The sequence below is a fragment of the Megascapheus bottae genome, chromosome 4 (assembly GCF_031878675.1).
Source record: "Megascapheus bottae isolate mThoBot1 chromosome 4, mThoBot2.hap1, whole genome shotgun sequence".
Classification (NCBI taxonomy): domain Eukaryota; kingdom Metazoa; phylum Chordata; class Mammalia; order Rodentia; family Geomyidae; genus Megascapheus; species Megascapheus bottae.
Genome location: NC_143512.1, coordinates 57,086,137 through 57,113,554, shown reverse-complemented (window position 1 = coordinate 57,113,554; position 27,418 = coordinate 57,086,137). Strand labels below are relative to the sequence as shown.

The 27,418-nt window shown below is 36.2% G+C and overlaps 1 protein-coding gene across 1 annotated transcript in view; it reads left to right on the top strand.

The window, feature by feature from the left end:
* Itga1 (integrin subunit alpha 1) overlaps positions 1–27,418 on the top strand; it is a 132,491-nt gene that overhangs the window by 47,724 nt on the left and 57,349 nt on the right. Inside the window, exons 2-6 of the mRNA XM_090331957.1 lie at positions 2,816–2,927; positions 15,862–15,974; positions 18,196–18,284; positions 18,398–18,509; positions 19,094–19,221. Of these exons, the coding sequence (XP_090188083.1) occupies positions 2,816–2,927; positions 15,862–15,974; positions 18,196–18,284; positions 18,398–18,509; positions 19,094–19,221 (554 nt within the window). The remainder of the gene's footprint in view (positions 1–2,815; positions 2,928–15,861; positions 15,975–18,195; positions 18,285–18,397; positions 18,510–19,093; positions 19,222–27,418) is intronic.

The window sequence follows — 27,418 nt, the reverse complement described above, 5'->3', positions numbered from 1 at the left end:
GAAATTTTAAAATAAAGAAACATACCCCACACATTCCATATGATATGTAGAATAAATAGGCCCCAAAAGGAACTAAAGTATTTTTAGTCTTATATCAAAGGAGTACAAAGAATGGTCATTGAGAGAGCCTTTACTAAAGATGATATAAGATGATGTGCTGGAAACATCATTACAGATAATAAAATTCACCTTATCAAAAGAAAGTTGTTGACACATAATCTTCAGATTTTCTGGGCACCTACCTCAATGGGCTAGAGACACTGATTTGGGAAGTTTCAGTGTAACTTGTGTTTTCAGAAGGCTCTGGTCTTTGAGCCATAGTTGGTGCCCAGTCTCCTTTTGGTTGTTACTTTTGTACTGGTCCTTATCATTGAACAACTGGTTTCAGACAGGTACTAATTGTAGAGCAATTTGGAGGTATCTGGAGATACTTTTGATCCTCAAAATCTTTAGAGTGTTACTGGTAATACATGCATGGATGGCGGAGGAAAAGATATTGCTAAAAATTCAACAGAGAAAAATTCAAATTCATCAAAACAGAAATTTTGCACCCAAAATGTTCACAGTGCTCAAGTTGAGAAACCCTACTGTACAAAGTATTTTTTTCAGTTCTTACTCAGAAAGAGTACATTGAAATTGTTCAAAAATTAGTAAATAAAACCTGTGTATAAAGAGTAAGACAATGTTCTACTTAGATTAAAGAATACAGTATGTTTGCAAGTATCTTCAAATGTATGATAGACTCTTAAACAGGAGATGGTACCAGCTATTGTCTACTAGCCATAAAGAATGAAATGGAAATTTATATTTAAAAGCTGTGCTATATGCCACCTCCCCCCCACTTTTTCACACAAGCTAGGCAAATTCTCTTCATGATCTTCAAACTATATTTGTCTTGTCCTATGTCCTGCTACATATAGAGATCTTCCCAAATTTTGGATACATATTTTCTTTGTGCCATCAAACCTCATCTTTCCTTCACTTTGAAAATCTAACTACAAGAGTCTTCCTTAACTAAGATGGAAACATGATCAGTCTCCGACCACAGCTGGCACACTTCCTCCTCAGCATGCAGTCTTCCAGACTGTAAATGAGTTATACCCATCTGTGTACAGGAACCGTGTTAGGTTTTGATAAGAGATAAAGTGATGAGTAAGACAGTCCTTGCTTTTAAGAATTTTCTTTCTGATCTAGGAAAAAAAAAATCTCAAACACATATCTAGACAGCAACTAATATTTGATAGTTCTCTTTAGAGGGATTTTTCACAAAATAAAAGATTCTAATAATTAGATGATTTCTAGACAGGGGAGATGGAGGAAGATTTTGTAAATAAAGGTACAGAATGTAATGTATGTTTCCTTGTTTGATTCCTGGAAGAATACACTTTCTCTAAGTTAAACTACAATCTGTATATCCAATAAGACTTATTTTTATAACAACAATATTATTATACCAGATATTTATAATTATACCAAAATTTGAATATTATAAATTAGAATACTCTATTACATTTGGAGGAAAATTATAGAAAGGGCTATAGGAATAAAAATAACTATATAATGATAAAATCTACTTTAGCATTTACAAGACCAGGAAATACAATTTTTCAGAACCTCTGTGGCTCAGTTTGGTTTTGACAAAGGAGACTGACTTTCATCACTTTTGAATATGCTTTAGGATATGCTGTAATTTTTACAAGATAGTACTCTTTACAAAAATAACTTGGTATACTTAAGAGGAAATATTTGGGGACTTCAACACTATACTTTAAAAACCAGGATGTAATGAAGAATTTGGCACCATCTATCTGAGGATTTCAATCCTCATAACACCTTAAAGTGACACTATCACTTACACAGGTTACCAATCTCTGTTCTGCAATGAAACCAAACATAATTACCTCCTACTGAATTTATAGCATGTGGCAAGCATTGGACAAGCTTCCAGATGCATCATCTAATTTGATGACAGAAGCAACTTGCGAGGTGATCCCCGTCTCCCACATTATAAAGGGGCTTCAATACCTTTGTAAAAGTTTCCACCCCTGTTTGACTCAGGAAGGGAAGGAAAATATAGTTCATATAGACACAGGAAGCCATCTAAATAGAGACAGCCAGCTTGCCTTTTCCTTTGAAAGAAGAAAGATTTTACCACTTGGGTCCTGAAAGCACCTACTTGCAACCTTTCTAGTTAAAAAAGTGAAATGAAAAGCTGGGCACAGTGGCTCATGCCTGTAATCCTAGCTACATAGGAGGCTGAGATCTGAGGAGCATGGTTCAAAGCCAGCCTGGGAACTAAAGTCTGTGAGACTCTTATCTCCAATTAACCACCAAAAAAAACAGAAGTAGCGCGGTGGCTCAAGGGTGGTAGCCTTGAGCTGAAGAGCTCAGAGACAGCGCCCAGGCTCAGAGTTCAAGTCCCACAAGCAAAAAAAAAAAAATGAAATGAAGCAGTTTATTTTTGATGGCCATTATTTACTGGTCTGTTGTAACTCTATTAGTCATGAGTTTCTGTGACTCTTTCCCACACAATCTTGAGTTTATTTATTTATTTTTTTAATCTGGAAAAGGTACAAGCATTAAATTGCTGAGGAGTTTTGTGACACTAACAACACAAGTATTTTTTGATTTTTCAATCATTAACAGATTTCATGTCAGGTGTTTTATGATGTCCATATTTTGAGTTTTATTGCTCTTAGTTTAAATAGAATCAGTCTTCAGTTGTATCCTGAAGAGTGCCTTAATTCAAAGTATGGTAAGATCTTAATTAACTTTGCATAACTGGGCCTTTGCTTCTCTCTTCAACTTGTTCTAGGTATCTGTGAATCATTCAATGTTGATGTAAAGAATTCAATGAGTTTCAAGGGCTCAGTGGAAGACATGTTTGGATATACAGTTCAACAATATGAAAATGAAGAAGGAAAATGGTAAGCCATTGGGTTTCATTTTTTTATGTATTTTACAAACTAATGGAAAATATTATGTGGCTACTGATTGTTTTATGAATGAAACTTCAACAGGATGAATCATATTTGCTTAGAAAATTCAGGTTAGTCATTTGCTAATGGAAATTGACACAAATTAAAAAAAAAAAAAGCTTCTCTGGATCTTGTAGGAAGTCATTAATGATTGGGTTGAAGCCTGGATTTGCCTTAAGGAAGGGGAAGGTTCTTATCCAAAGTAGTCACTATAGTCATTGTTTAGTAATTATGTTGTTTTGGCAAGTTTTTTTGTATAAATTGTTCTTATTTTAGGGTAGCTTGAATACTTGGCTGAAATTTGATAGAAAGGACTGGGAAGTAGATAGGATAGTGCCTTGTAGAAGTTAATATCTCTTCCATATTTAGAAGCTTACATTTCTTTGCTGCTTTTCTGATCTACTAAGTTTGGTCTAATGTTTACAATGAATCTGAGTTTCTGTAATATACTTGTAAATATGGTAATTTGGTTAAGTTCATTTAGGTAGAACTTTTAAGTTTTGAAATTTTGAACTAAATTAAAATAATACAAATGAATATTAGAACTTTGATTTTCATTAATCTATAGTAAGTATTACTTTCTAAAGTTGGGTAGCACGAAGCAAAATAAACAGCAGTTAATCTTTAATTCAATTTAATAACATAAACTAAGAAAAGCCCTTTTCTTATTAGCTATAATACTAAAGAAAAAGAAAGGGCCTGGAGTTTGGCCTACTGGTGGAGTGCTTGCCTAGGATGCGTGACCACCTGATTTGATTCTTCAGCATCACATACATAGAAAAAAGCTGAAGTGGTGCTGCGGCTCAAGTGGTAGAACTCTAGCCTTGAGAAAGCCCAAGGACAGGGCTTAGGCCTTGAGTTCAAGCTCAAGTCTGACAATAAAAAGAAAGAAAGAAAGAAAGGGGCCGGGAGTTTGGCCTAGTGGTTAAAGTGTTTGCCTAGCATGCATGAAGACCCAGGTTCAATTCCTCGGTACCACATACATAGAAAAAAGCCGGAAGTGGTGCTGAGGCTCAAATCGAAGAGCTCCAGCCTTGAGGAAGTCCAAGGACAGTGCTCAGGCCCTGAGCTCAAGCCCAGGACTGGCAAAAAAAAAAAAAAAAAAAAAAAGAAAGAAAGAAAGAAAAAGAAAGAGAAAGAGACAGGCACTTATATCTACTAGATAACAGGGACCTATTGGCCTACTAATTATAATTAAACAAATCATATAATTTTCTTTACGTTTTATACTTGGTCATTTTATAATAATCCTTTAAAAACTGAAACGTTTGAGTTCTCACAGTTTTCTGAGTGTGAATATTGAACACAAGGTTTACCCTAGAATTGATATTTAAAATCTTACCTCTCTCCACCTATTCTTTACCTTTCCCCTTCACTCATACTCCAGGTTTTAGGTTAAGCAGATAAAGATGAAAGTCATTCATATAAACAGCAGACCCCAAGAAGAATTACAGCTGCCATGCAAGGAAATCTGCTTCTGTGGAATACTGTATGGACACCTTACTGGACTCTGCTTTGTTGAAACACATCACATGCTTTTTCCCCCAAAAGCTTATATTTATACATATAAAGATTCACTTTCATTTTACAGATAGATATATAAACTTTAAAGAAAAATATAGTAAATAACAGCCTCTAGACCTAAACTACCTACTTACACATCTTTTGTCAACTGTTGATGAAATTTCATTTTATTTTATCATTTTTATTCTTACTGTAAAACCTCTACATTACTTCCCCCATTTAAGTCCTCTCTGTCTGATCTTAGTAAAGGAATGGAACTTTGGACCAAGGTTTCATATTTGCTCCCAGCAGCTGTTGTGCAAGCACTTGATCTCTACAGTCTCTCTCATTTTTAAGTTCATGTGAGATTTCCACTCTCAGTCTTCTCCAGTTCTAGCCTCTCAAAATACATAAGACCAAGGAATGAGAGGTGAGCATTCAACCCCCAGGAAGTCTTTGATGCCATGATATATTTCCTTCCCCAAATCACATTATCTTTTCAGAGGAGAAGGTATACATGGTGGTGGGGGACGTGGAACAGATCAGTATTAGGAAAGAAACAAGAATATGTAAAGTGGTCAGAAAGAACAAGGTTGTGAAAAATGTTTCTACTGGTCTGTCTGAATGAAGCTGTAATGTATTAAACAATTCAGAATTCTAAACGTATTTATGGGACAATGTTTACCTTGAAATAGGTGTATAAAGTAGGTTAACAAAGTAGTTTAACCCGTGGCAATAAACAGTATATACTCAGCATTGGCTAGTTGACCACCTTGTTATCATCAATGAAAAATAGCAACAGAAAATTATTTTTTTTAAAAAGGTACTCTCCTAGAGAAAGGCAATTATTTATAGTTAAAAATAGGTCTCAAGTTTTCTAACACCCCATCCCACCGCAACCTTCAGGACTTTTCCTTTATTTGGACTCGTTTTTAAAGGCGGTCTTGCTAACTATTCTGATAACAGTTGTTTGTACCAGACTTCACATATGAATTCATGCATTAAGGTTTGTGAACACATTTGATGTACATAGATGTCAGCCACCTAGTTCCATTTAGGTATTCCATAGCTATAATGACTTTATGGACAAGTTGTAAAAAATCAGAGTAATCAAATGGATGTACCTAACTGAATTATTAAGTAAACAGATTTTAATAGTTAAATTTCTATGCCTTTAGAGAATGACATGGTACAAGCCTAACCTACAGGCATCCAGGCACTGGTGATGTAAAATAAACTGTAGGAAGGTGTTTGGATATCTTGTAATTGTTTATGCAACTAGATAAAACACAGACTTACATTGAGAAATACACTACGGAATAACTGACGTACTTTGAGAAACATGGATTTTGTTATTTAATTTTTAAGGGTGAACATCTTCATAAATCATATTTATTATTGTATTTTAGAAGTTTACCCAAGGTAGTTTTTTTAAACGCTACTCTGACACATCTTACCTCATGGCTGTAGTATGTCTAAGGAAGTAGTGTTCGTTGGCTCATTACAAGTTTTGTCTCTGTGCTTTAAAAAACATTGCTTTACTTCTTTTGGAAGAATTAAAACATCATAGCAAAGTTGTCCTTATCCCTTTTCTCTTCCAGGAGTTTATTGCGAAACATAATTTACTTTTTTTTCTTTTTTCTGAGAAGCCACACATTATGGTAGCAGCACATACCCTGGATTAAGATCTGCCCCTGTCCATTTCTGGTTAGCATGAGTTGTAGCATCCAAGTAATAACAAAGTGGTTCACAAGAATTCAGAATGTAATTGGTTTAATAATTCTGCTTTGAAGAGAAGAAACTTAAATGTCCTCAGCATGGCAAAGAGTCTTCCAGATTCCCAGACTCAGGGTAGTCATCAGCATGGCCAAATCATGGGAAAGTCCGGCAGACAGGAAAATGTAAGACGTGGTTGGGGATTTTCCGCTCCTTGTTGGCCCTTCTTTTTTGTCTGATTTTCACATGCTGTCAAGCAACCTTTTTTTAGGAGCTTCAGTGGTGTCGTTTTACCAAGCTGGATTTTCAGGTTATAGAGTCCTCCCTACACCATCCTCAACCTCATATACATCCTCTTATGTTCTCCTCTTGCCTACCCTTGGAACTCACTGCATTCTGCCAGGAAAGGGGCTCATTGACTGATGTCCTGTTTCCAACATATTTATCTTTTAAATAAAACACGTTCAAGTTTAAGGGGACAAGACTTATAGAACTGTGTCTTATAGCTTTTTAATATAATGGCAATCTTAATGTCTTTTTAAATTGAAAATTCTCTTTATAAATGAAACATTTTGTTCTATTGACTCACCCCATTTCTACCTTTCTGCCAGACTACTTCAGCTAATGGAAGTGGGGGCAGGGGCTAGGTGTAGTTACTCTTCTAGTTGCATTCTCTAAGATGACTGAACACCTACTCTATTTATTTTTTTATTTTTTGAAAAAATTGACTGATGGTGTGTGTGTGGCACTCAGCGAGTGACTTTGGCTTGGCTCGTTTATTAGTTATCAAGAGCCAAGTTAAGTAAAAAGTATATTACTACAATCCTTAGATATGAAATACCTTTTTCTAGGAAGCTATCTAGGAAAGGGGATTTAGCATGAATATGAAGTAAGGACATCAAAGATCAGAAGCTCTTCAAATAATGGTCACGATAATTCCTTTGCGCTGGGAATGGTACTGAGGTTTCAGTTCAGTGACATGCTCACTAAGCAAATGGTTAGCCACACCCCCAGAACTACCCCCCCCTCCTTTTTTTCATCTTTGGTCATTTTTTTACATAAGTCTGGACTAGGCCTCTCCTACCTATGACCTCTAACATAGCTGGGACCACAAGAATGCACCACCATACCTAGATTAATGGCTCAGCTAGAGTCTCATGAACTTTTTGCTTGGATTGGCCTTGAGCTGGTCTCCTCCTATCTAAGGCCTCCCACATAGCTAGGATTGCAGGCCTGGGTTAGCACACCCAGAGTCAAGAATGTCTATTATGAATTACAAAAGAAATTCTCAGCTTAATATGTCTCATTTTAGTTGGAACTTATCAAGGGAAGTAAGGTATTTGTCTCACTTTATAGATTTGAATGACCTCTTGAGTTCATCAGGCATTTGTTTCTCTAGAGATCAGTAATGATAATCTGCATTATTCCTTAATTTCTTAAACTACAGACAAATCATTGCAGAACTCCCACATCAAAATGGAATCTTTCTGTTAGAAAGAAAATTTAACAAGGGCAACCTGAATCAAGTTTTAAAGCAATAATGTTCCTAATTCATAAAGTAGCACACCTTGAGGTTTCACACTGATATTGTAGGTTTCAGTGGCTGTTGTCATTGTCTCCATTTTGTAGACTAGAAATTAGAACTCAGAGAGTGAATTGCCACAGCTTTTATATAGCAAAATTGTGACAGGCCAGGATGTGGAGAAACTGGTCTTATGACTTGCAGCCAGTTCTTCTCTTCCAACAATAATGATTCCTTAGAACCTCAAGCTAGGTCCCTGCCTTCTCTGTCAGCCAAAGGCATGTATGACATTCTGGGCAAGCAAAACAACCAACCTCTAAAGAAAAGAAAAGAAAAAAAAAAAGAGCTTCACAATGCAGACTTCCTTGCTGGTCTAAAATTTCCAGATCAGCTCTATTCAGCTTTATGGAGTGTTTGACACATTCATTTATTCAAAGAATATTTCCAACATAATGTGTGTTGTATTTGACAATGTTATCTACACTAAGTACAATAACAAAAAAATTCTCAAAATCCTGCTGTCCATGGAGTTTTTATTCCCCTGGGGAAGAAAGAACATAAAATGAAGTAATAAGCTTTAAAAACAGGTAGATTATATCATTGGGCAGGATGATCACTTCTGTGAGGCAAAAAGTAGAACAAGAGAATGAGATTGGGAATACTGAAGATTTCTGAAATTCCGTAAACCCTCTGCTGATGCTTTTCTTGGATCTAGTTATTTTTATGAAGCTTGGGAAAGAGTGAAGCTTCCTTAGGATTAAAGTAGTAAGATACATGTAATTTGAAGAGCCACATGCTTGCTGTCAGAGAAACAGCTCCTAGAAAAATAAACAAATTTGTTTTATATTCTGCTAATCCATTTCTACTCCCCAGACATCCTGTCCTAATCCCCAGTATCACATTATACCACTTCCTGAACTCTCACTCTTCAGTCTGCTTATCCCAGAATATGCAGTAGACTCTACTTGCCATCTAAGGTCAGCTTGCTATTATCTCCATTTCGTAGGTGCTTCCTATCAACCCAGAGATGAAATGCAATCTCAACATCCCTGCTCCAGTGTGTATGGAAGCTGTATTTTATGTTCTATCTGCCCATACTTCCTTGTCATCTTCTGGTTTTAGCCCTTAGTCCTCTGTGTCCACACATTTGCTAGACTGTCCAAAATCTCCTTTTCAGTTACGTTATTACTACTGGGATGTTCAGGATCTAACTTTTTACCTATTATGCCAATTTTTGGGTATTCTCTGCAACCTTGTATTTGTTCCACTCAATAATGAAATTTTAGAATGGGAAGAGACTTAGAAGACCTGCTTTTTTAAAATTTATTCAAACATAGACTTGAACTTCCTTGACCAGATACGACCCAGTTCATCTTGACCAGAGGGACCTGAACAGCCTGTATCAATTTACATTACTCAGCCTATGACCAGAATCCTAGTGCCCCTCTCCTAAATCTGACTAAATGATACTATTTCAAAGACAAAATATGACGCAAAAAGAGAGAGAATCGACAGTGCCAAAATGTTTCCTTTCCGTCCTGCTCCCTTCTTGTTGCTATATAACGTATATAAGTATGTAGAGAATGTACATATATATCAGATATAAGTCTTAACACTGATTTGCTATTCCTCAGGGTTCTGAGAATTGTAGTTTTCTCCTGTTGCCAGCTGATTTTAGTCAGCTGGTACAGCCTAGATGGGCCAAGACGGCTTATCTCACGTGCCAGACAGCTCGTGGGAATCCACAAGCAATGCCTCTGATCTCCATGTGGCCCCTCCTCTTCTCTTAGGCTACACTCATCTTCACAGCAGGGTGTTTTCAAATGTCCAAAAAAGGCAAAATGGAATCTGAAAATGCTCTTAATTCCCATACTTAGAAGTTAGCGTGTCATTTGTACTGCATTCTGTTTATGAAACCAAATCCCAGCTTCAACAGGGGTAAGACAGATTTCTTTTTCCCTGAAGTCATGTTGCAGAGGTGCACAGAATTTCCTATCATCAACACACTGGCACAGCTCTCCACTGGGTCACCCAAAGCCCTGGAGAAACTTTCTTTGTTTGAAAAACAAACCTGTTATTCTGGATCCCTGGCCCAGGACTCATTTCCCTCAGACAGCTTCAGCATTTTTCTTGTCATTCATTCCTATTTTCTTTTTAATCAACATTTAGCCATAGAGGTTTCTCTGATAATAACTTTAAGCTTGCTTCATTTACTAGCTTGTTTTTCTCCTGGTATGGGAGGGGGCGAAAAATATAAATCTACATTTATTATCATACCAAGTATTTGAAATGAAGCCTACTGCAAACTCATGGCTGCCATTCTCACCTCCCAATTTTCATCCTCCTTTCTTCTCTGTCTTCGGTTGCACTCCTATTTCTGGATTCTCTGCTCTAGGCCCTCTCTTTTATTACTTCTATTTAATTTTCTTCCTTCCCTCACATCAAGTTTTTTTTCCTTCCCTCACAATTAGATCTTCTAATTTTCATCCTTCCTTTATTTTCCCCAGATGTCAAGCTTTCTTCTTACTTTATTTTCTTTCAGCATGGCAATACTTACTGTTAGCGTCTCAGCCAAGCTCCAGTCATGCTCACACATGTTCCACTGGCTTTCTAAGATGTTCCCTAGCAAGGCTGAGTTCAGTTCTACAGATATAATCCCTACTTATTAACCTTGTTCTCTTCCCTCTGTCATCTTCCCCAGTTACAAACATCAGTGTATTTGGACTTCACTTTTTAAAAAGCCTATCTCAACCAAAGTCTTTGACCCAAATATGTTTTAGAGAAAATCCAGACTAAGCATTTAACCCAAATGTTTATGGTACTGATATTTCTTTCCTATCTTTGTACTTAAGTCACAGCCGCATCTGGGTTGTTTACTAATGGTTACCTTCTCTCTCTAACTGATTTTGTTCCTTTGATATTTATACATATCATTGTAGGCAAGTAAGCTTTATAACTAATGACCATGGCACATTCCTTTTGAAAAGCTTTAGCAGAAACCAGGTATGATGGCACATGGCTTTAATCACAAAGTTTATGAGGCTGAGCCAAAATTATTGTGCTTTTAGAATGGTCTTGACTTCATAGAAATTTCCAGATCACCCTGCCTGGACTAAATAGTTAGAACCGGTTTCAATTAAAAAAACAACACAAATAAAACCACCACCAACAACAACAGAAGGCCAGTCCTGGTAAAATTTTTGTGAGCTTTAATCTCATCAAAGGAACTGCAGTGGTAGATCATACAACAAAGATGTTCAAGTTCTCCTTTTTTTCAATATTGTGCTAGAATTCATAGCCAAAGCAATAAGGCAAGAGAAAGAAATTACAGAGATACAAATAGGAATAAAAACAAAACTATTTGTAGGTGATATAATTCTATACTTAAAAGATTCTCATGACTCCACCAAAAAGCTCTTAGCTGTGTTAAACACTCTAGCAAAATGTCAGAATAGAAAAGCAACATAAAAAGAAAGTAATCTCACTTATATTTTCTAAATTGTTTTAAATTATAAAACTGGTTTATTCAGTCATATTACATAAAACTGGAAATATGAGAAAAATTGCCATAATCACAATGTAATTTACATTCTGGTGCATTCTCTTTAAATCACTGTTATATAGATGCTAATTGTATAGTAGCCTGAAATACAGTTACAATAATAATAACTAAAATTTAGACTGGACTTAGTATGTACCAAATATGTTCTAAGCATTTTACCTATATTAACTCATTTAATTTTCATGTTGACCCATGAAATTGATGCTCCTCAATTTCTTTCAAGGTTTTTAAACTCGATTTATTTATTCCTTTATCAGTTTTGTTTGTTTCGCTTTTGCTACTCACATGGCTTGAACTTCAGGTCACCAGGTGCTGTCCCTGAGCTCTTTTGCACAAGGCCAGTGATCTTGGGCCTCAGATCCACTTCTGATTTTTGAGTGGTTAATTGGAGATGAGACTCACTGGGGACTATTCTGCCTAGGCTAGCTTCAAACCATGATCTTTAGTTCTGAGCCTCTCAAGAAGCTAGGATCACTGGTACCTAGCTAGTTTTTCTGACATTATATATTTATTATCTTGAAGCAGTTGTACAAAGGAGGTGCCATTTAACAAAGTTTATGAAAACAATGTCTCTTGACCAGTGTCACCCCACTTCCACTCACTCCATCCCTTATTTGTCTTAATCTTCTGGTATATACAATGAATTTTTGACTGCATTCTCCTTCTTTTCTCCTTTCATTCAACTACACTTCTCCCTTTTGTTCCCACAGTCCCTCTTGGAAGTACTCATTTCCTGATGCTGATTTCAGTCTCCATAGACATGACTATACTTCAGTTTTTTCACTTGTAACCACTTGCTTCGGGTCCATCCCTCATGCTTATGTCTAGATTTATAGGTACAGTCTGCTACCACAAATGAAAGAAATCAACCTTTGTTTCTCTGGGTCTGGCTTAATTAATTTAATATAACTTTTTCCTTACAAATGGCACAATATCATTCTTTCTAATAGGTGAATAAAATTTCATTGTGTAAATAGTCCACACTTTCTTGATCCATTCATCCATGGAGGGCTATCTGAGCAGATTCCTTATCTTGGCTATGGTGAATAGTGCTGCAATGAACTTGATTGTATTAGTAACATTATTATAATTTTATTTGTATTCTATTGGCTGAATGCCAAGGAGGAAGATTACTGAATCATAGGGAAGTTTTATATTGAATTTTTTTAAAAAAAGAAACTTCCACATTGCTCCCCAGAGTGGTTGAACAAGCTTACATGCTCAAGTCTATTAGAGTTCCCTTTTGGCCATATCCTCAGCAGCATTTGTTGTTTATTTTCTGATGATGGCCCTTCTAACTGGGGTGAGGTTAAACCGCAGTGTTGTCAAACTTGATTTTTATATTTATTTATTTGTTTGTTTGTTTATTTGTTTTGTAGGTTGTGGGGCTTGAACTCTCCACCTGGGCACTGTCCCTGAGTTCTTCAGCTCAAGGCTACTGCCCTTCCCCTGAGTCTGGGTGTTGTCTCTGAGCTCTTCAGTTCAAGGTTACTGCTGTACCCCTTCAGCCACAGCCCACTTTTGGTTTTCTAGTGATTAATTGGAGATAAGAGTCTCACAGTCTTTAGTGCCCCAGCTGGCTTTGAACCACAATCCTCAGATATCAACCTCCTGAGTAGCTAGGATTAAAGGAATAAGCCATCGCACCCAGCCAAACTTTATTTTTATGTGACACATAAAATCTAAAGCATATACATATAATGATACAGACAATAGTAAGATGTCATGTAATAGTTAATACCTGTAGTGCAATGTAAGATTTAAAGCAGGTAAACCATATTTGTATCCACAAACATAATTTCATGAAGAAATGTATCTTTTAAAGCTTTTAAAATGCCTTCTCTATTTTATTAACAAAGAAATTAAGAAACAGGGTACCTGTTTCAACTGAGAGTTAATAAATGGTAAACACACTACTTGAGCTCACAAACTTTGTGCTACCTTTAACAGAGAGAAGTAAAAGCCTCAGTATATTGAAAGCACCTAGACCATTGTATGATACACACTATAAATTCAATAAATGCTATTATAGAGTTTAATAATCTGATATCACAATTAGGTCATGAATAATTTCATCTTATCATGTAATCTTATTAACCATTTTTTTGCCAGTCTTGGGCCTTGAACTCAGGGCCTGAGCACTCTCCTTGGGCTTTCTGAAGGCTAGCACTCTACCACTTGAGCCACAGCACCACTTCTGGCTTTTTTCTGTGTATGTGGTCTTCATGTGTGCTAGGCAGACACTTTACCACTAGGCCAAACTCCAGGCCCCTTATTAACTATTTTTAAATGACAAGGCATAATTTATAAAATAACTCAACAATAATTATTTAATTCTTGCTGGTGACTACATTTCTTTTTATTTTTTTCTTAGCATTGCCTTCATAGATAGAGAGTTTTTTTATTCTCTTACGCCTCATTTATTTATGTTTGGGTACTGGGGTTTTGAACTCAGGTCCTCACTCATTCTAGGCTGGCATTCCACCACTTATGCCATGCTTCTAGCAGGTTTCCTCCCTTATATTTAGGACATTTTCAAAAGTCAATTTCCTAGGAGTAAAAGTAAGATCAAAATAGGGTTTAAACCTAAGTAGGTTTGAACATTTTTATGATTCTTTTAATTCATATCTGAAATTGCTTTGCAAAGGCATTAAGAGTACATTTTAGGACATTTTTTCAATAAATCAATATTTACAACGGCCATAGAGCTTGTTTACATTACCACAAATTTCCCCAAAGAAAAATATAGAATGAATCCCAACATTTTCAATACATCACATATTCAAAAATGCACATGTGAATTTTGTTGAATGGAACTGCCTTTGTTCATTATGTAAAGCTAAAAATAAAAATTTTAAAATGCACGCTTGATTCACTCATACCATATAAAATCTCACAACTCTTTTTAGACATTTCACTTCATGATAAATATTTCTAACTTTCCCATGAAAATCACTTCCCTGACAAAACTGTGAGGCTCTTCATCTGAGTCATTCTCCTAAATACATTCCACTGTGTCTCTATCTCTCTAAATTTGAAGCTTCCAGATGTGGCCTAAGCAGTGCAGAGCACAGAAGGGCTATCACTTTCCTTGACCAGGGCATCTATTTCCAGCAAGGCAGCCTAAGGTCACATTAGCATTTTTGGCACTGAAATACACTGTTGGCTCATGTTTACATGCTGTTGATGAAATCCACCATGACTTTTCGCATGAACTCCCATTAAATGAGGTTTCCCACATCCTGTGCTAATATAGAGAGCAGTAAGCAATTTAGTAAAGCTGCTTACTTAGGATCTTACTGACTTTATTACTTTTGTCTAATGTAGAGCTAAAAGGAAACACCAAGCTCCCTATGTAAATATATACTTTTACGTGTTCTGATGTCTTTTCTATCTTTATTCAATTCACTGATAAAGATATGACTTAAGACAATGAGAAGTTCAAAGGTCTATGGTGTATGATAGAGTCATTTGGTTACAAGAAATCAGTCTTTGGGTACAGCTGTTTAGCCATCAATCAACCAGCAACTTGAATCCACCAAGTACCTTAGCATTCAATCACATTCATCCATCTTATTTCTGAAGATATCTAGGAGATGGATAGATGACTTGTTAGGATTAAATCACTTTCTTCCCATTAGTGATTATTACAGTGATTTCCGAATTCTGCCTAAGAACTTAGTAAATATCTATCTTATAACATACCTAAGTGATCATAAAGTGGTATGTGTTTATATTAAAGTTACAATGATCTCATGTTTATATATCCTAAATCCTCTCTGAAATGATTAATTTCTCATTGAAAAATCTCTTAATGCTTATGGGTCTTTTATAAAAAGAGCACAGTGGCAGATGTAGCCAATAAATATAATTTCAGTATCCAAATTTTAAAACAATGGTAAAAAGTAGTAGATAAAAGTATAAGGCAATTTTTTTTCAGTACTGGATCTTGAACTCAGAGCCTAAGCACTATCCTTGGGTTTTCTCAAAGCCAGAGCTCTACCAATTGAGCCACAGCACCACTTCTGGCCTTTTCTGTATATGTGGTACCAAGGAATCTAACCCAGGTCTTTGTGTACTAGGCAAGCACTCTACCACTAGGCCAAACTCCCTGGCTCAGAGATCTTTCTTATTCTTAAAAGTATAACATAATTCTGCTGGACGCGGTGGCTCATGCCTGTAAATCTAGCTACTCAGGAGGCTAAGATCTGAGGATCATTGTTCAAAGCCAGCCCAGGCACTAAAGTCAATGAGACTCTTATCTCCTAGAAAACAGGATGTGGGGTTGTGGCTCAAGGGGTAGGGCAGTAGCCTTGAGCTGAAAAGCTCAGGGACAACTCCCAGGCCCAGGAATTCAAGCCCCATGACCAACCAAAAAATAAAAGTATATCATAATTCAAATCAATCTGCAAATTGAGGGAGGCAGTTTGCTTTTTTAAATAAAGCTAAATTACTAACAAGATGACTATTGTATTAGGTCTATGGGAACAACTGTCAACTATCCTGGAATGTCATAAAATAATTAAGATAAAACAATTTTTCTTGCCCATAAACATGATTGATTTTATTTTAACTTTCAGGGTACTTATTGGTTCTCCTTTAGTTGGCCAGCCCCAGACCAGAACTGGAGATGTTTATAAATGTCCAGTTGGGAGAGGTGGATCATTACCTTGCATCAAGTTGGATCTACCAGGTAAGTAAAATTAAAAAGAATATCCTGAATCTCACTTTAACTCATCTTCACTATTCTCAGTGAAAATAAGTTTTCAAGTGACTAAAGAAGTCATTTGATGTAATCTAGAAGCTTTCTTCACTAAATATCCAAATTCACATAGAGTAACTTCTTGATTCCCTCTGCTCTTAGTTTAATTTAGTAACTATCAAGACAGATCTTCAGATTTAGAAATTTTCATACTAGCTTTACAGCCTTTGGCACCCCTAGTTGTTCAGAATCCTTTGTAAACAACTGGTAACATGAAACAACTTTGCCAAGTAAGCCTGTTCATCACAGTTCTCCCATAAAATTTAATTTAGTGCTTGCTTCTCGCATAGAACTAGAACAAGAAAAGTATGATAGATTTTGTTTAAAGAACAAGAGATATTATAAAAAGAACAAAGGGAAACATTTATATTGACAGATACATCTAACAGAGATATCAGTCCTTTAGAATGATTCAGGAATCATAGTCTAATTCTATGTTGTGTAAAATTCAATATTAGATAGAATATTGAATATCATGGAAACAATTTCTTTTTTTCTGGAGACTCATCGCCAGTTAACCACTCAGTTCCTGAAAGTGGTGCTGTAATTCAAAGTGGTAAAGCTCTAGCATTCAGCCAAAGAGCTCCGAGACAGTGCCTAGTCACTGAGTTCAAGCCACATGACTAACCAAAAAAATTATTGCATATATTCCATTCATAAAAATTGCCTTTTAGGATTTTTTATTCATTTTTCATTGTGAATATTTTTCTTCTACAGTCATAAACACATACAATAATTGGTTTTGTCCCCTTGCCACAGGAATAGCTCTGCAATCACTTTCCACTTACTGCTTTTCCTTGAAATCGAGTCAAGTTTTCTTATGTCTTTTATGTGTTGGCTTTCAGGAACATAATCAGGATTCTATTTTTAACAGAAGAATGGAAGTTCTAGAGCCTAATATATATTTTGTGTTTTAGCTTTTTGTTTCAACAATTTTATTTAGCCAAACTTAATGAACCAGTGCTAAGATTACAGTGTTAAACTGGCCAATAATCTCTACTTCATTACAAAACTTCTTAATTTATTAATTTTTATTACTACCACAGAAATGAGCTTTGAATTTAGGGTTTCTACCTTATTAGGCAGGCACTCTGCCACCTGATTTGCACTCCGACCTCTTTTTTGCTTTAGCTATTTTTCAGATAGAATTTGCTGGGATTTGTTTTGTTGTTGTTTGGTTTTTGGTTTTGTTTGTTTTTGGTCTGGGACTAGCCTAGTACCACAAGTCTTCTACCCATATACTCCCATGTAGTTCAGATAGGTCTCAATTGCTATTTGGCCAGGCAGCCTCAAACCTTGATCCTCCTGGTTTCCTCCGCAGTAGCTGGGAATACAGGTTCATACTGGTTGTAAACATAAAGTCTATAGCTATAAAGACAAGTTGAGATATGGTTTTCCAGTAAGGACGCCTAGATCAATAACCAGTGAGGTGTATCTATCTTCAACTTGAATTGTGCTGCTTTCAAGTATTTACGTGATCTACTAATAGCTGTTGTTTTGCCTGGTTTATATTATGGTCTTATAGGTGAAATTTATTGCTAATTTTGCCAGGTTAGAATACTTGAAGTTCCACCATTCCAACATAGAATGTCCAAGTGGATGTACTCCTTCTCATTGAATCCTCTCCACCCAGCTTCCTGGCCACTATTCTAGGCTTTCTCCACATTTCTTTGCAATCTTCATTGCTGGGAAAAAATCATACTCAATAAAATGTATGATTTTTCATTTCTGTTTTATACATCTTTCCTTTTTTGTCTCAGAAGTTGCATTTTCACTGGTTGTTTTTAATAAAGATCATAAGGTTGCTTTACATTCACAATCTTTTAAAATTATGTATCACATTTGGATTTTTTTCCTCTCATTTGTTTTAATTAGCAAAGATGTGTGAAAGATAGTCTCACATTGCTCTTCTAGTCTTGCATTCTTTCACAGCTCAGCCAAACTATTTGAAACAGACAATATTTCTGGGATGGCAGCCAGCCCCTCAACCCTACCAGCTCACTCTAATCCTTAGTAAAACTTGCAAGTCTACTGAGTGTAAGCAAAAGCAGAATGTGCTATGAGATGAACGAACCAGATAAAATCTTTTAGAGAGGACACTTGCACTTGACAGAACTTGTTTTCACACATACAAGTATGTTCTTCTTTGCAGTGAATACATCGATTCCCAATGTCACCAATGTAAAAGAGAATATGACCTTTGGATCAACATTAGTCACCAACCCAAAGGGAGGGTTTCTGGTAAGAAAGAAAAGAATACCAGCACTTTGTAACAACAGGAATATCAGCGTATATGTCTAAGCACATCTGTTATGTTTATTCTTAGAGTGTTTAATTTTTTTTAATTTTTTAAGGCCTGTGGGCCCTTATATGCCTATAGATGTGGACATTTGCACTACACGACTGGAATCTGCTCTGACATCAGCTCCACGTTTCAAGTGGTGAAATCCTTTGCTCCTGTACAAGGTACATATTTCATGCAGTATTCTTGCATGTCTGTAAAGCGTAAGCAATGAATGAGGCATATGTGTACACAAAAGCATACCAAAAAGCTACAAGCATTTTTCCATCTGTCACCATTGCCAATTTAGGTAAATGCTTGCTTTGTCAGTATATGAGAAACTACACTGCTAGTTTTGGAATGGATGTTAGTACAAATAACTTTTATGGAGTCAGATCTGAGCCTTTAGCCTACTAGTCATGTTACTTGCACTTAAAGGTTGAGTCTGTTTGAGGAAAGTAACTTCATCTGAGGTATGCTTAGAATGAAAATGTCATATCAAATTCCCATTGGGAACATTTCCAGATGCAGCATTCATGAGAATTAGAAATGACTCTGTATGTTGTGCACCCAAACCAACTTTACACAGATACACTGAGCATTTCTTACCTCCTTTGCTTTTTCTAAAACAACTTTGTTTTTTCTATTCATAAAAGCAATAGTTCCAGTGTGTATTAGCTTGCCAATTAAAATTTCTTCCTATCAGTAAGAGTTCCTCATTCCTCTCAAAAGAAGGTTCTGAGTTTTTGTAATCACCTCTGTATTGCAGAGTGCAGCACCCAACTGGATATAGTCATCGTGCTGGATGGTTCCAACAGCATTTACCCCTGGGAAAGTGTCACTGCCTTTTTAAATGACCTTCTTAAAAGAATGGACATTGGTCCTAAACAGACACAGGTACATGGCTCTGTGTTTTTATTTCTCTTGTTTTAAACCAAAAGAAATTTTAAGTGTTTTTCTTTGAGAAGAATATTTGAAAATAGTCTAACTCATAAAGGTAAACTAAGGATGAATTTTGTATTCTGAAGTCCTGATTTAAGATCACAGTGTTTTCTAAAGAGACAATGTGGAAGTTACCATTCTTAGTGTTCCCGGGAAACTATCATCAACAAATCTCTAAAGTCATAATTTAGCTCTCAATTATGAAACAAATGTATCTACTTTCAGTGGTATTGGAGTAGAGTTTCAGAGTTTGTAGCAATACATAGAAAGTTATTTATATTGTCCTTTCTCATTCTGGATAAACAAATTAGTAATTGACGCCTGGATATTTCTGAAAGTATATTTCTCTCTGTATTAATACTTGCTTATTTTGTTGTTGGTGTTGATGGTCATAGAGCTCGAACTCAGGGCTTGGTCACTGTTCCTGGTCTTTTTTGGGTCAAAGCTAGCCTTCTACCCTTTGAGCAACAGCTCTATGTCTGGTTTTCAGGTGGTTAATTGAAGATAAGAGTCTTATAAACTTTCCTGCCCAGGCTGGCTTTAAACTAATCCACAGATCTCAGCTTCCTGAGCAGGAAGATTATAGATGTGAGCCACCAACGCCCTGCTAATACTTGCTTTATGCCTTAAATACAAGGTAGTGTTCTAAGTTCTTGAATTAGTAAGTTGAAAAGCTATTCTTGTTGTTCTCCTAATACATGTTTCAAACCCCACGCCTTTGTGGTCTCTTTACAACGTGAAACATCTCCCACAGTTCTTCTATTTTAGATACTGATTTTCTGTTTACTTAACATTGAGTAAAATTACATAATAATAAACCTAAAAGGGTAGAAGAAATATAATGGACAACAGGCAAAAGGTCACGGTGACCATGCCTAGAGGGAAAGAGTTAGCAATGGAATCAGTCTAAAAGACTGCTGTGTAGATGGGAAGTGATAGGAAAGTCCAGGAGACTGTAGGATTGTGTGTGTTGTCTGATGTTTTTCCTTCCCCCATCTGAGACTATTTTGGGAGTGGTACTGGAAAAGCCCCAATTTTTGTCACACCCACACAAATCCTGAGACAAAGTATGCACTTATATACAGATATATGTCTAAGTGTGTCTTTGTAGGAATCCACTTATTTCTTTACACACACACACACACAAGCATATACTTCTGTCAAAAGTGATGGTAGCTGAATATTTCAATTTGGAACTCAAACTTCAAAATGAAATACCATTTTCTTCTGAAGATCCTAAACTGAGTAGATCTCTGTTAAGAGCTAGTTGAAAGTAGGGTTATTTGTCTGTCTGTCTGTCTGTCTATCCATACCACTGGACAAACAGAATTTCTTGAAAGCAGGGTAAAATCATTAAAGGAAATAGGCTTGTAGGTGTCACAAGCTGCAGATTTTTCTAGGTACAGTTGACCTTCCCAAGTGAATCAGGAGAGGTATTGGAAGGATACGTTACTCTTCTTAACATGAGGTACAAAGTAGCCTGATCCTAAATATCCATTTTTCAGAACTTTCATTTTCTCTTTTTTCTTATTCCTGTTCCCTCTGGACTCTTACTTCTTTCCTTCCTGACTTTCTGAAGACCATTCTCTCTCATTCCTCCTTTTCTTATTTCTGTATCATGCTCAGCTTGGTCAATTAGATCTTACAGCTATAAAATAAAAATTAGGAGGAATCTTGAAAGTACCTTAGCTTCACACATCAGCAGCACACATAGTTCCTGAATTATATAGCCCACCAGTTCTTACTTTCTAAGAGCTCTACTTCTAAGTTTCCAGGCTGATCTTACCTAACATCGTAAATAATAGTTTTATATCTCCTTGTATTACACCCTGACTCTCCTTCCTCCTGGGGTAGCCCCCCCTCCACCTTAATCATATCAGATTTTTTGGCCACAATAGGCTTCCCAGATCCCAATCTCATCACTGCCAGAGCAAAATTGTTAACACTTTTATCTCAAGACTTTGCCATCAAGTGTTTTCTTTCCTTCTACATTTTTGTTATGCTATAACATTTATTTTATTTTTTAATCCAATCTTTTCCTTCCAAAGCTAATAACTTTCTTGTTGTGTTTGAGGTTTCTAAGATTACATGGCTAAACAACTCATTTAGATTTTTTTTTTAGTTTTTAATTTTTTTATTGTAATTAGTAAAAGGGTTACATGATATTTGCCAGATAGAAGGTGCATTAATTCACATACATTGATACCCTTTCACATGTCTTGGTACCCGTTTCCCTCCCCCCCCCACACCCCCTACCCATCTTGGTTTTCCCCCACAACTCGTTTAGATTTATCATTAAATTTTCTTTTCTATTTTACTCTAAAAATGGTGTGTAACTACTTGTGAAAGTCAGTGTAGTTGTGACATGTTTAAAGTTGCTTCAAAACTAAAAGGAAATTGTTACCTGGTATATTGTATATACGCTTATTTGTTTATTTGAAATAGGAAAGGGAAGAGGGGAAACAAGACGATTGGGAGAGGATGCAGGGAGGGAAATGGGGACAAAAACGTGAAAAGGGGTATCAATGTGTGAGAAGTAATGCACCCATTATCTGGTGAATGTGACTGTAATCCCCCCTATACATTACCCTGACAATAAAAAGTAAAATAAAATATAAATAATAAAAAATATTAAAAGGAAAATCTCCAAAATGATTTTGGAATAATAATCACTGCTTCAGTGAAGATCAGCAATCAGTGACTCAGTTCTTGATGGAAAGAAAGAACAGTCACTGTTTATGTGCTCCACTGGTTCTGTAGACATTTTTATGTTTTTCATTATCAGAGCTATGAATTAATTTGCCTTATTAAAAATTCTAAGAAGAGTTATTTCACTTGTCCATCAGAGGAATTCTGTATGAGGATGGGCTTCATGGAGTTCTGTGTCTTTTTTGGTGGTAACAATGACTCCATTCAGAGGAATGAGAGCCAGGCCATAAAGCCCAGTGATCACAGTGAATAGAGAGAATGAACTTACCCTGAGGCTGAAGAGTGGAGTTAATGTTGCTTAGTTCCAGAACTCCATTTCACAAAGAACATTTCTATGCAACATTGTGGGCATGGTCATTTGTAATATCTTCTAAGTTTTTCCAAGAGAACCTGCTTTTTAAAGAGAGAAATTGGCTGCATCTATGCATTTTTTAACTAAATTTATTTTATAGTTATTGTAGAGGTGATATACTGAGGTGTGACCATTACGTAAGTTAGGTAATGAGTACGTTTCTTCTCTTCTCCCCTTCCCTCACTCACTCCATTTTTCCATCCTGTCCCAATCAGTACCACTGCTGCATTTGCCCACCCTCTGTCCCAGTTTTGCTGTGCCTCCCTCACGATCCTCCTAAAAACAAATGAGCTAATACAAGAACAAAGGAAAAGATGACAATAACAACAAAGTCTCTCATTTTAGTTCTTGAAGTTAATTTCATTGCTTTATAGTGCTTTATACAGTTATAGGCACATGAAGAAATGTTCATCATCCCTGACCATAAAAGAAATGCAAACATTTATGAATTTTTATTTGACATTTTGCTTGTGTTGCTTATTGTGAAGCTTAACCACACTCGTTCAGTTATTCAGATGTGTGTACTGGAGGCTCGCTACATACCATCTTTATGCTATGAGTTGGATAAAGGTAAAAAGTGAGGCAGACATGGTTGTTACCTACTGACACTTCTGAATGAAACAGTTGCTCCTTTCGTGGCTCCTCTAGTTTCTGGTTTGCAAAGTTAGACATGGTTGAACTATATGCCAGCCTTTCAGCATTAGAATATTTAGGTGGAGAAAGTGGCCATTCGAATGGGATATGTGTTTTAAGATAAGAAAAATATGTCACTTGCAAGCAGATTAAAGTTTGGGAAACACTAATGAAGTTCATTGTATCACATCCTCTAGATCCCACAAGTCTATGTTATCTTCTTACCATCAGCTATAGTCAACCTAGTACTCTGGGTAATACTGAGCCCTAAGTAAGCACTAAATGTGTAGGTCAAATTTCTGCAGAGCTGTGATTTTCTCTGGTGGTAGACCTTTAACATGGTACTTTTCCTATGAACTAGCATTGTAATGTTCTTTTATGTTTATTAACATAGTTTTATTCTTTATTATTTGTATTCTGTTATCTTATTTTTTATGTTTTTGGCTTAAGCTATATCAATGACATTTTATGAAATAACTTTTAAAGAGATTGGGGAAGATCTGGTAACCAAGCCATTATATTTGCTAAACAATTTTAATGAGAATTTAACTAGGTACTTCAACTGTATAAAGTTCAACCTTCTTTCAGAAGAAGAATTTCAGAAAAAAATCATACATTAAAAAATGGGAATGATACTTTCACTTCAAAGGGATCTGCCTAGAATAGCATGCTAATTTTCATTGGCCTCACAGCAATTCTGTTCCAAAACAAGACTATTTGTTTTGACAGTCATTTTTTTGCTAATAGGTAGCTAACATAATTTAAGCACATCCAAAGTATTCTTTCTTTGTTTACTTGTTTTACAGAAAATATTTAATACTTGGAAATTTTTCCTCTTCTTTATTCATCCTTCCTAGTTCTGTTCATGGAAGGAAGAAACATAAAATTCAATTGTGGGAGAGATTTTCTAGAAGTTGCAAAGATAGAAAGCCAAGAGTGAGTGGAGCAGAGAATTTGAGATGTCTCCTGAGTATCAGTGATATTAAGAATCAAGTTGAAAATGTCTGTGAGGAAGATTTCTTTCTAGAAGAATCCTACTGAGAATGGTTTCGGTGGGATCAAACTGATCTGGATGTGTGTCTGTGGAGTTGGGACACATAGTTGACTAGTGTCTGGAACAACTGTAGGGCTACTGTCTGCTGACAGCCAGAGTAAAGGTAGCTGCCCAGGAATTAGCTTGTTCTCCAGGAATTTATTACAACAAAGAATGTGTGTGTTTCCCATGGATCAGCATATGAGTCACTCAAACCCAAAGCCAGCATGAGGTCATGTTAGATCCTATCCATAGTATCTTTGGAAAATGAGTGGCTATATATGTTGAAAAAAGGAGAAAACATCTGTAATTCCATGCAACCGAGGTCACTCACTAAGGGCAAAAGTGCAGGTGAGATATCTCAGTGAAATGATTCTCTGAATGACCTGCAAAAACTGTAGTAAATACCTTTTCAGACCCAATTTATGCTAGGCAACTAACAATTTCTGTACCTTCATTCATCCTCTTCACCCCTGTCTCTGGATAGTTCAGAAGTTACAGTTAGCAATCACAGGAAAACACGTAGGAAAACTCATGAAGAAGTCTGTCATGCAACGTTCTCAAATGTTGGCCTTTGTCTTCTCATAAATCCTCAGTAGGAGCAGGAGAGAATGTGAAACTTTTAATGAACTTTAATGTTTTGTCTTCATTTTCTTTTTATTTAGATAGAACAGTATTAATGTTTGGAATTTTTGGACCTGCAATTGTAATGTGCATAATATAATGTTACATTAAGTTATAGCATTTTGCCAGGCACAGGTGGTTCACACCTGTAATCTTAGCTACTCAGGAAGCTGAGATCTGAGGATCATTGTTTGAAGCCAGACTTTACAGACGAGTCTGTGAGACTCTTCATCAATAATTTACTCAGAAAATTCAGAAGTGGTACTGTGGCTCAAGTGGTAGAGTGCTAGTCTTGAGCACAAAGAGGCTTAGGGACAGTGCCCAGGTCCTGAATTCAAGCCCCAGGATCAGAAAAAAAAATAAAAATACATAAATAAATAAATTTGACTCTATCATAAAATACTCACTGCAAAAGAGATACCTTAGAAAGAATAATCAGAAAAGACACAAAAAATTCACCTTCCCATCCAGGGATAACAGAGAAATATTGCCTCATATAAGTTTGAAGGCATTGTGGGCCCTACACACATAACAGCAACAACAACAACATCGCTTGATGATTTTACATCCTCAAGTTTTGTTTGCTGTATTGATTGCAGTTCTGCATTTGGTACAATATAAAGATTGGTTTCAGCCATACATTGATCATTAGTATTTGCAACCAATGAAAACAAAAGGTAGTCCTAAGAATGAAGCATTCCTTAAGGTAATTATTACCTCAAAAATCCAAGGAAAGACAGAAGCCAGGAAGGAAGGAAGGAAGAAAGGAAGGAAGGAAGGAAGGAAGGAAGGAAGGAAGGAAGGAAGGAAGGAAGGAAGGAGAGGTAGAGATAAAAACAAAGTTGAAAAAGAAGAGAAGGAAAGAAAGGAAAATGACAACAAAAGTTTTTGTATGAATCCATGTAATTTGCATACATTAGGGAAAGACCACAGAAATGATGCAAGTATCCACTTTAAATAATTACTTTAAATTGCTTCCATATATCTGTTGACCCCATGAAGACTTTTGCAAAGGGAGTCAAGGAATTTTTGCCAGTCAGTCTTTCACCCAAGATAGAGTAAAGGCTATAAAATTGCCTTTTTAAAAACCACCTATAAAAACAAACCTGAAACACTCTGAGCTTGCCGTAAAAGATATGATGGTATAAACATTATGGAGGTCTTATTGATCCTCAATACCTAAGCGTAACATTGTTTTTAATAATAAATGGGAATGATGTAAATATGTCAAATTCGAGTGCATTACCCTAAATAAAACCAGTAAATTGTGAGGCTTCATATAAAATTGAAATATACTAATGGCACAATGTCTAGATTATTCACAGCACGAGTGTAGCATAGCACTAAACTGGGCAAAATAAAAGAGAGAAATTAATTAAATTTTAGGAATATTATTTATCTTCTCTTTTTACTGCAGGTTTTATGGCTATTTCCCTACAGGACTTAAACATGGGGCTTGATCCATTGCTTTTAAGTCCAAAAAGAAGCCTGACTAAGTCCTTAAGCAATCCTTTTGTCAATCAGGCTATGGTTCTGGATGTGATACAATACAATAAGAGTAAAACTTTTGTTCTAGCTTTGCTTCTATCTCATCTCTACCTAACAGGCACCTGACTAATCACTCCTTACCTAGAACTGAACACTACCCTATTGCTTGTGGAATAGTACTCCAAAGTTCCAGTAGCCTTAAAGGCTTCCATCATTCCTGGGCACTCTGCTTCTTCTGTGATTGTTTTAACTCTTGCCATTCAGCTACTCTTTATCCAGCCTCATCCAGTACACACTATGCAGGACTTCCTCTGTCTGGAATGTCTTTGTCCCTTAACTCTGTATGTGAGATGAAATACACTATCAGTTCAAATGTCACGTTTCTGAATGTTCCCATAAGGTTCACATACCTTGATCTTATCACTGTTACATCTCTCCTTGTTTCCTAGGTCTCGCCTACTCTCCTGGTAGTCTGTGAATTCTTTGATGACAGAATGGTGCCTTTATTCTTTTATTTATGGAATATAGACTAGACTTTTATGTATCACTTACCATAATAAGCAGTAAGTTATTCATACTGGGAAAAAAGAAATTCCTGGAATTATTATTTCCTCTTTTAGTTAAAGCCATTATTGCAGCAACCTCTTTCTCTTTTTTTTTGTTCTCTTTTTTGTAGGTGTTTATTTGTCCAGCCCCATTCATTCCAGCCCTGATTTTCCCATAGCCTTTGTCCTTCCCAAGAACACAGTGACTACAATTTGCTGTAACCTCTTCTATTCTTTCATCATTTTTTTTTTTCAAAATCATTGTCTTTGTGGCATCTCCCATCCAGTGATAGGCCAGCTAGATATGTCTTTTTCCTATCTATTACCTGGCAGCTTAACTTCTGTTTTAAAGGTTCATTTCCTTGGGAAGATCATTATTTTTGAAACATCTCTTTCCATAATAACAAAAGGTTGAGCCTGGCTATAGCTACAAAAGCTCCAGAAAGGTTTGTGCTGATAACCAAGTCTGATGGCAGACTATATTATCACCAAACTCAGAGCCTTGAAAAATCAGGGGAGAAACTTCCTGTAGGATGAAAATACACATTAGTCAGACACAAAGTCTGAACTATCATATTTAGCAACTGTACATTTTACAGAAATACAGAAAATCTCATTGGTTTAATCCATCTTTACTTTTTTTCTTTTTTTCTTTTTTTTTTGCCAGTCCTGAGTCTTAAATTCAGGGCCTAAACACTGTCATTTGGACTTTTTTCAAGGCTAGAACTCTACCACTTGAGCCACAGCACCACTTCCAGCTTTTTTCTA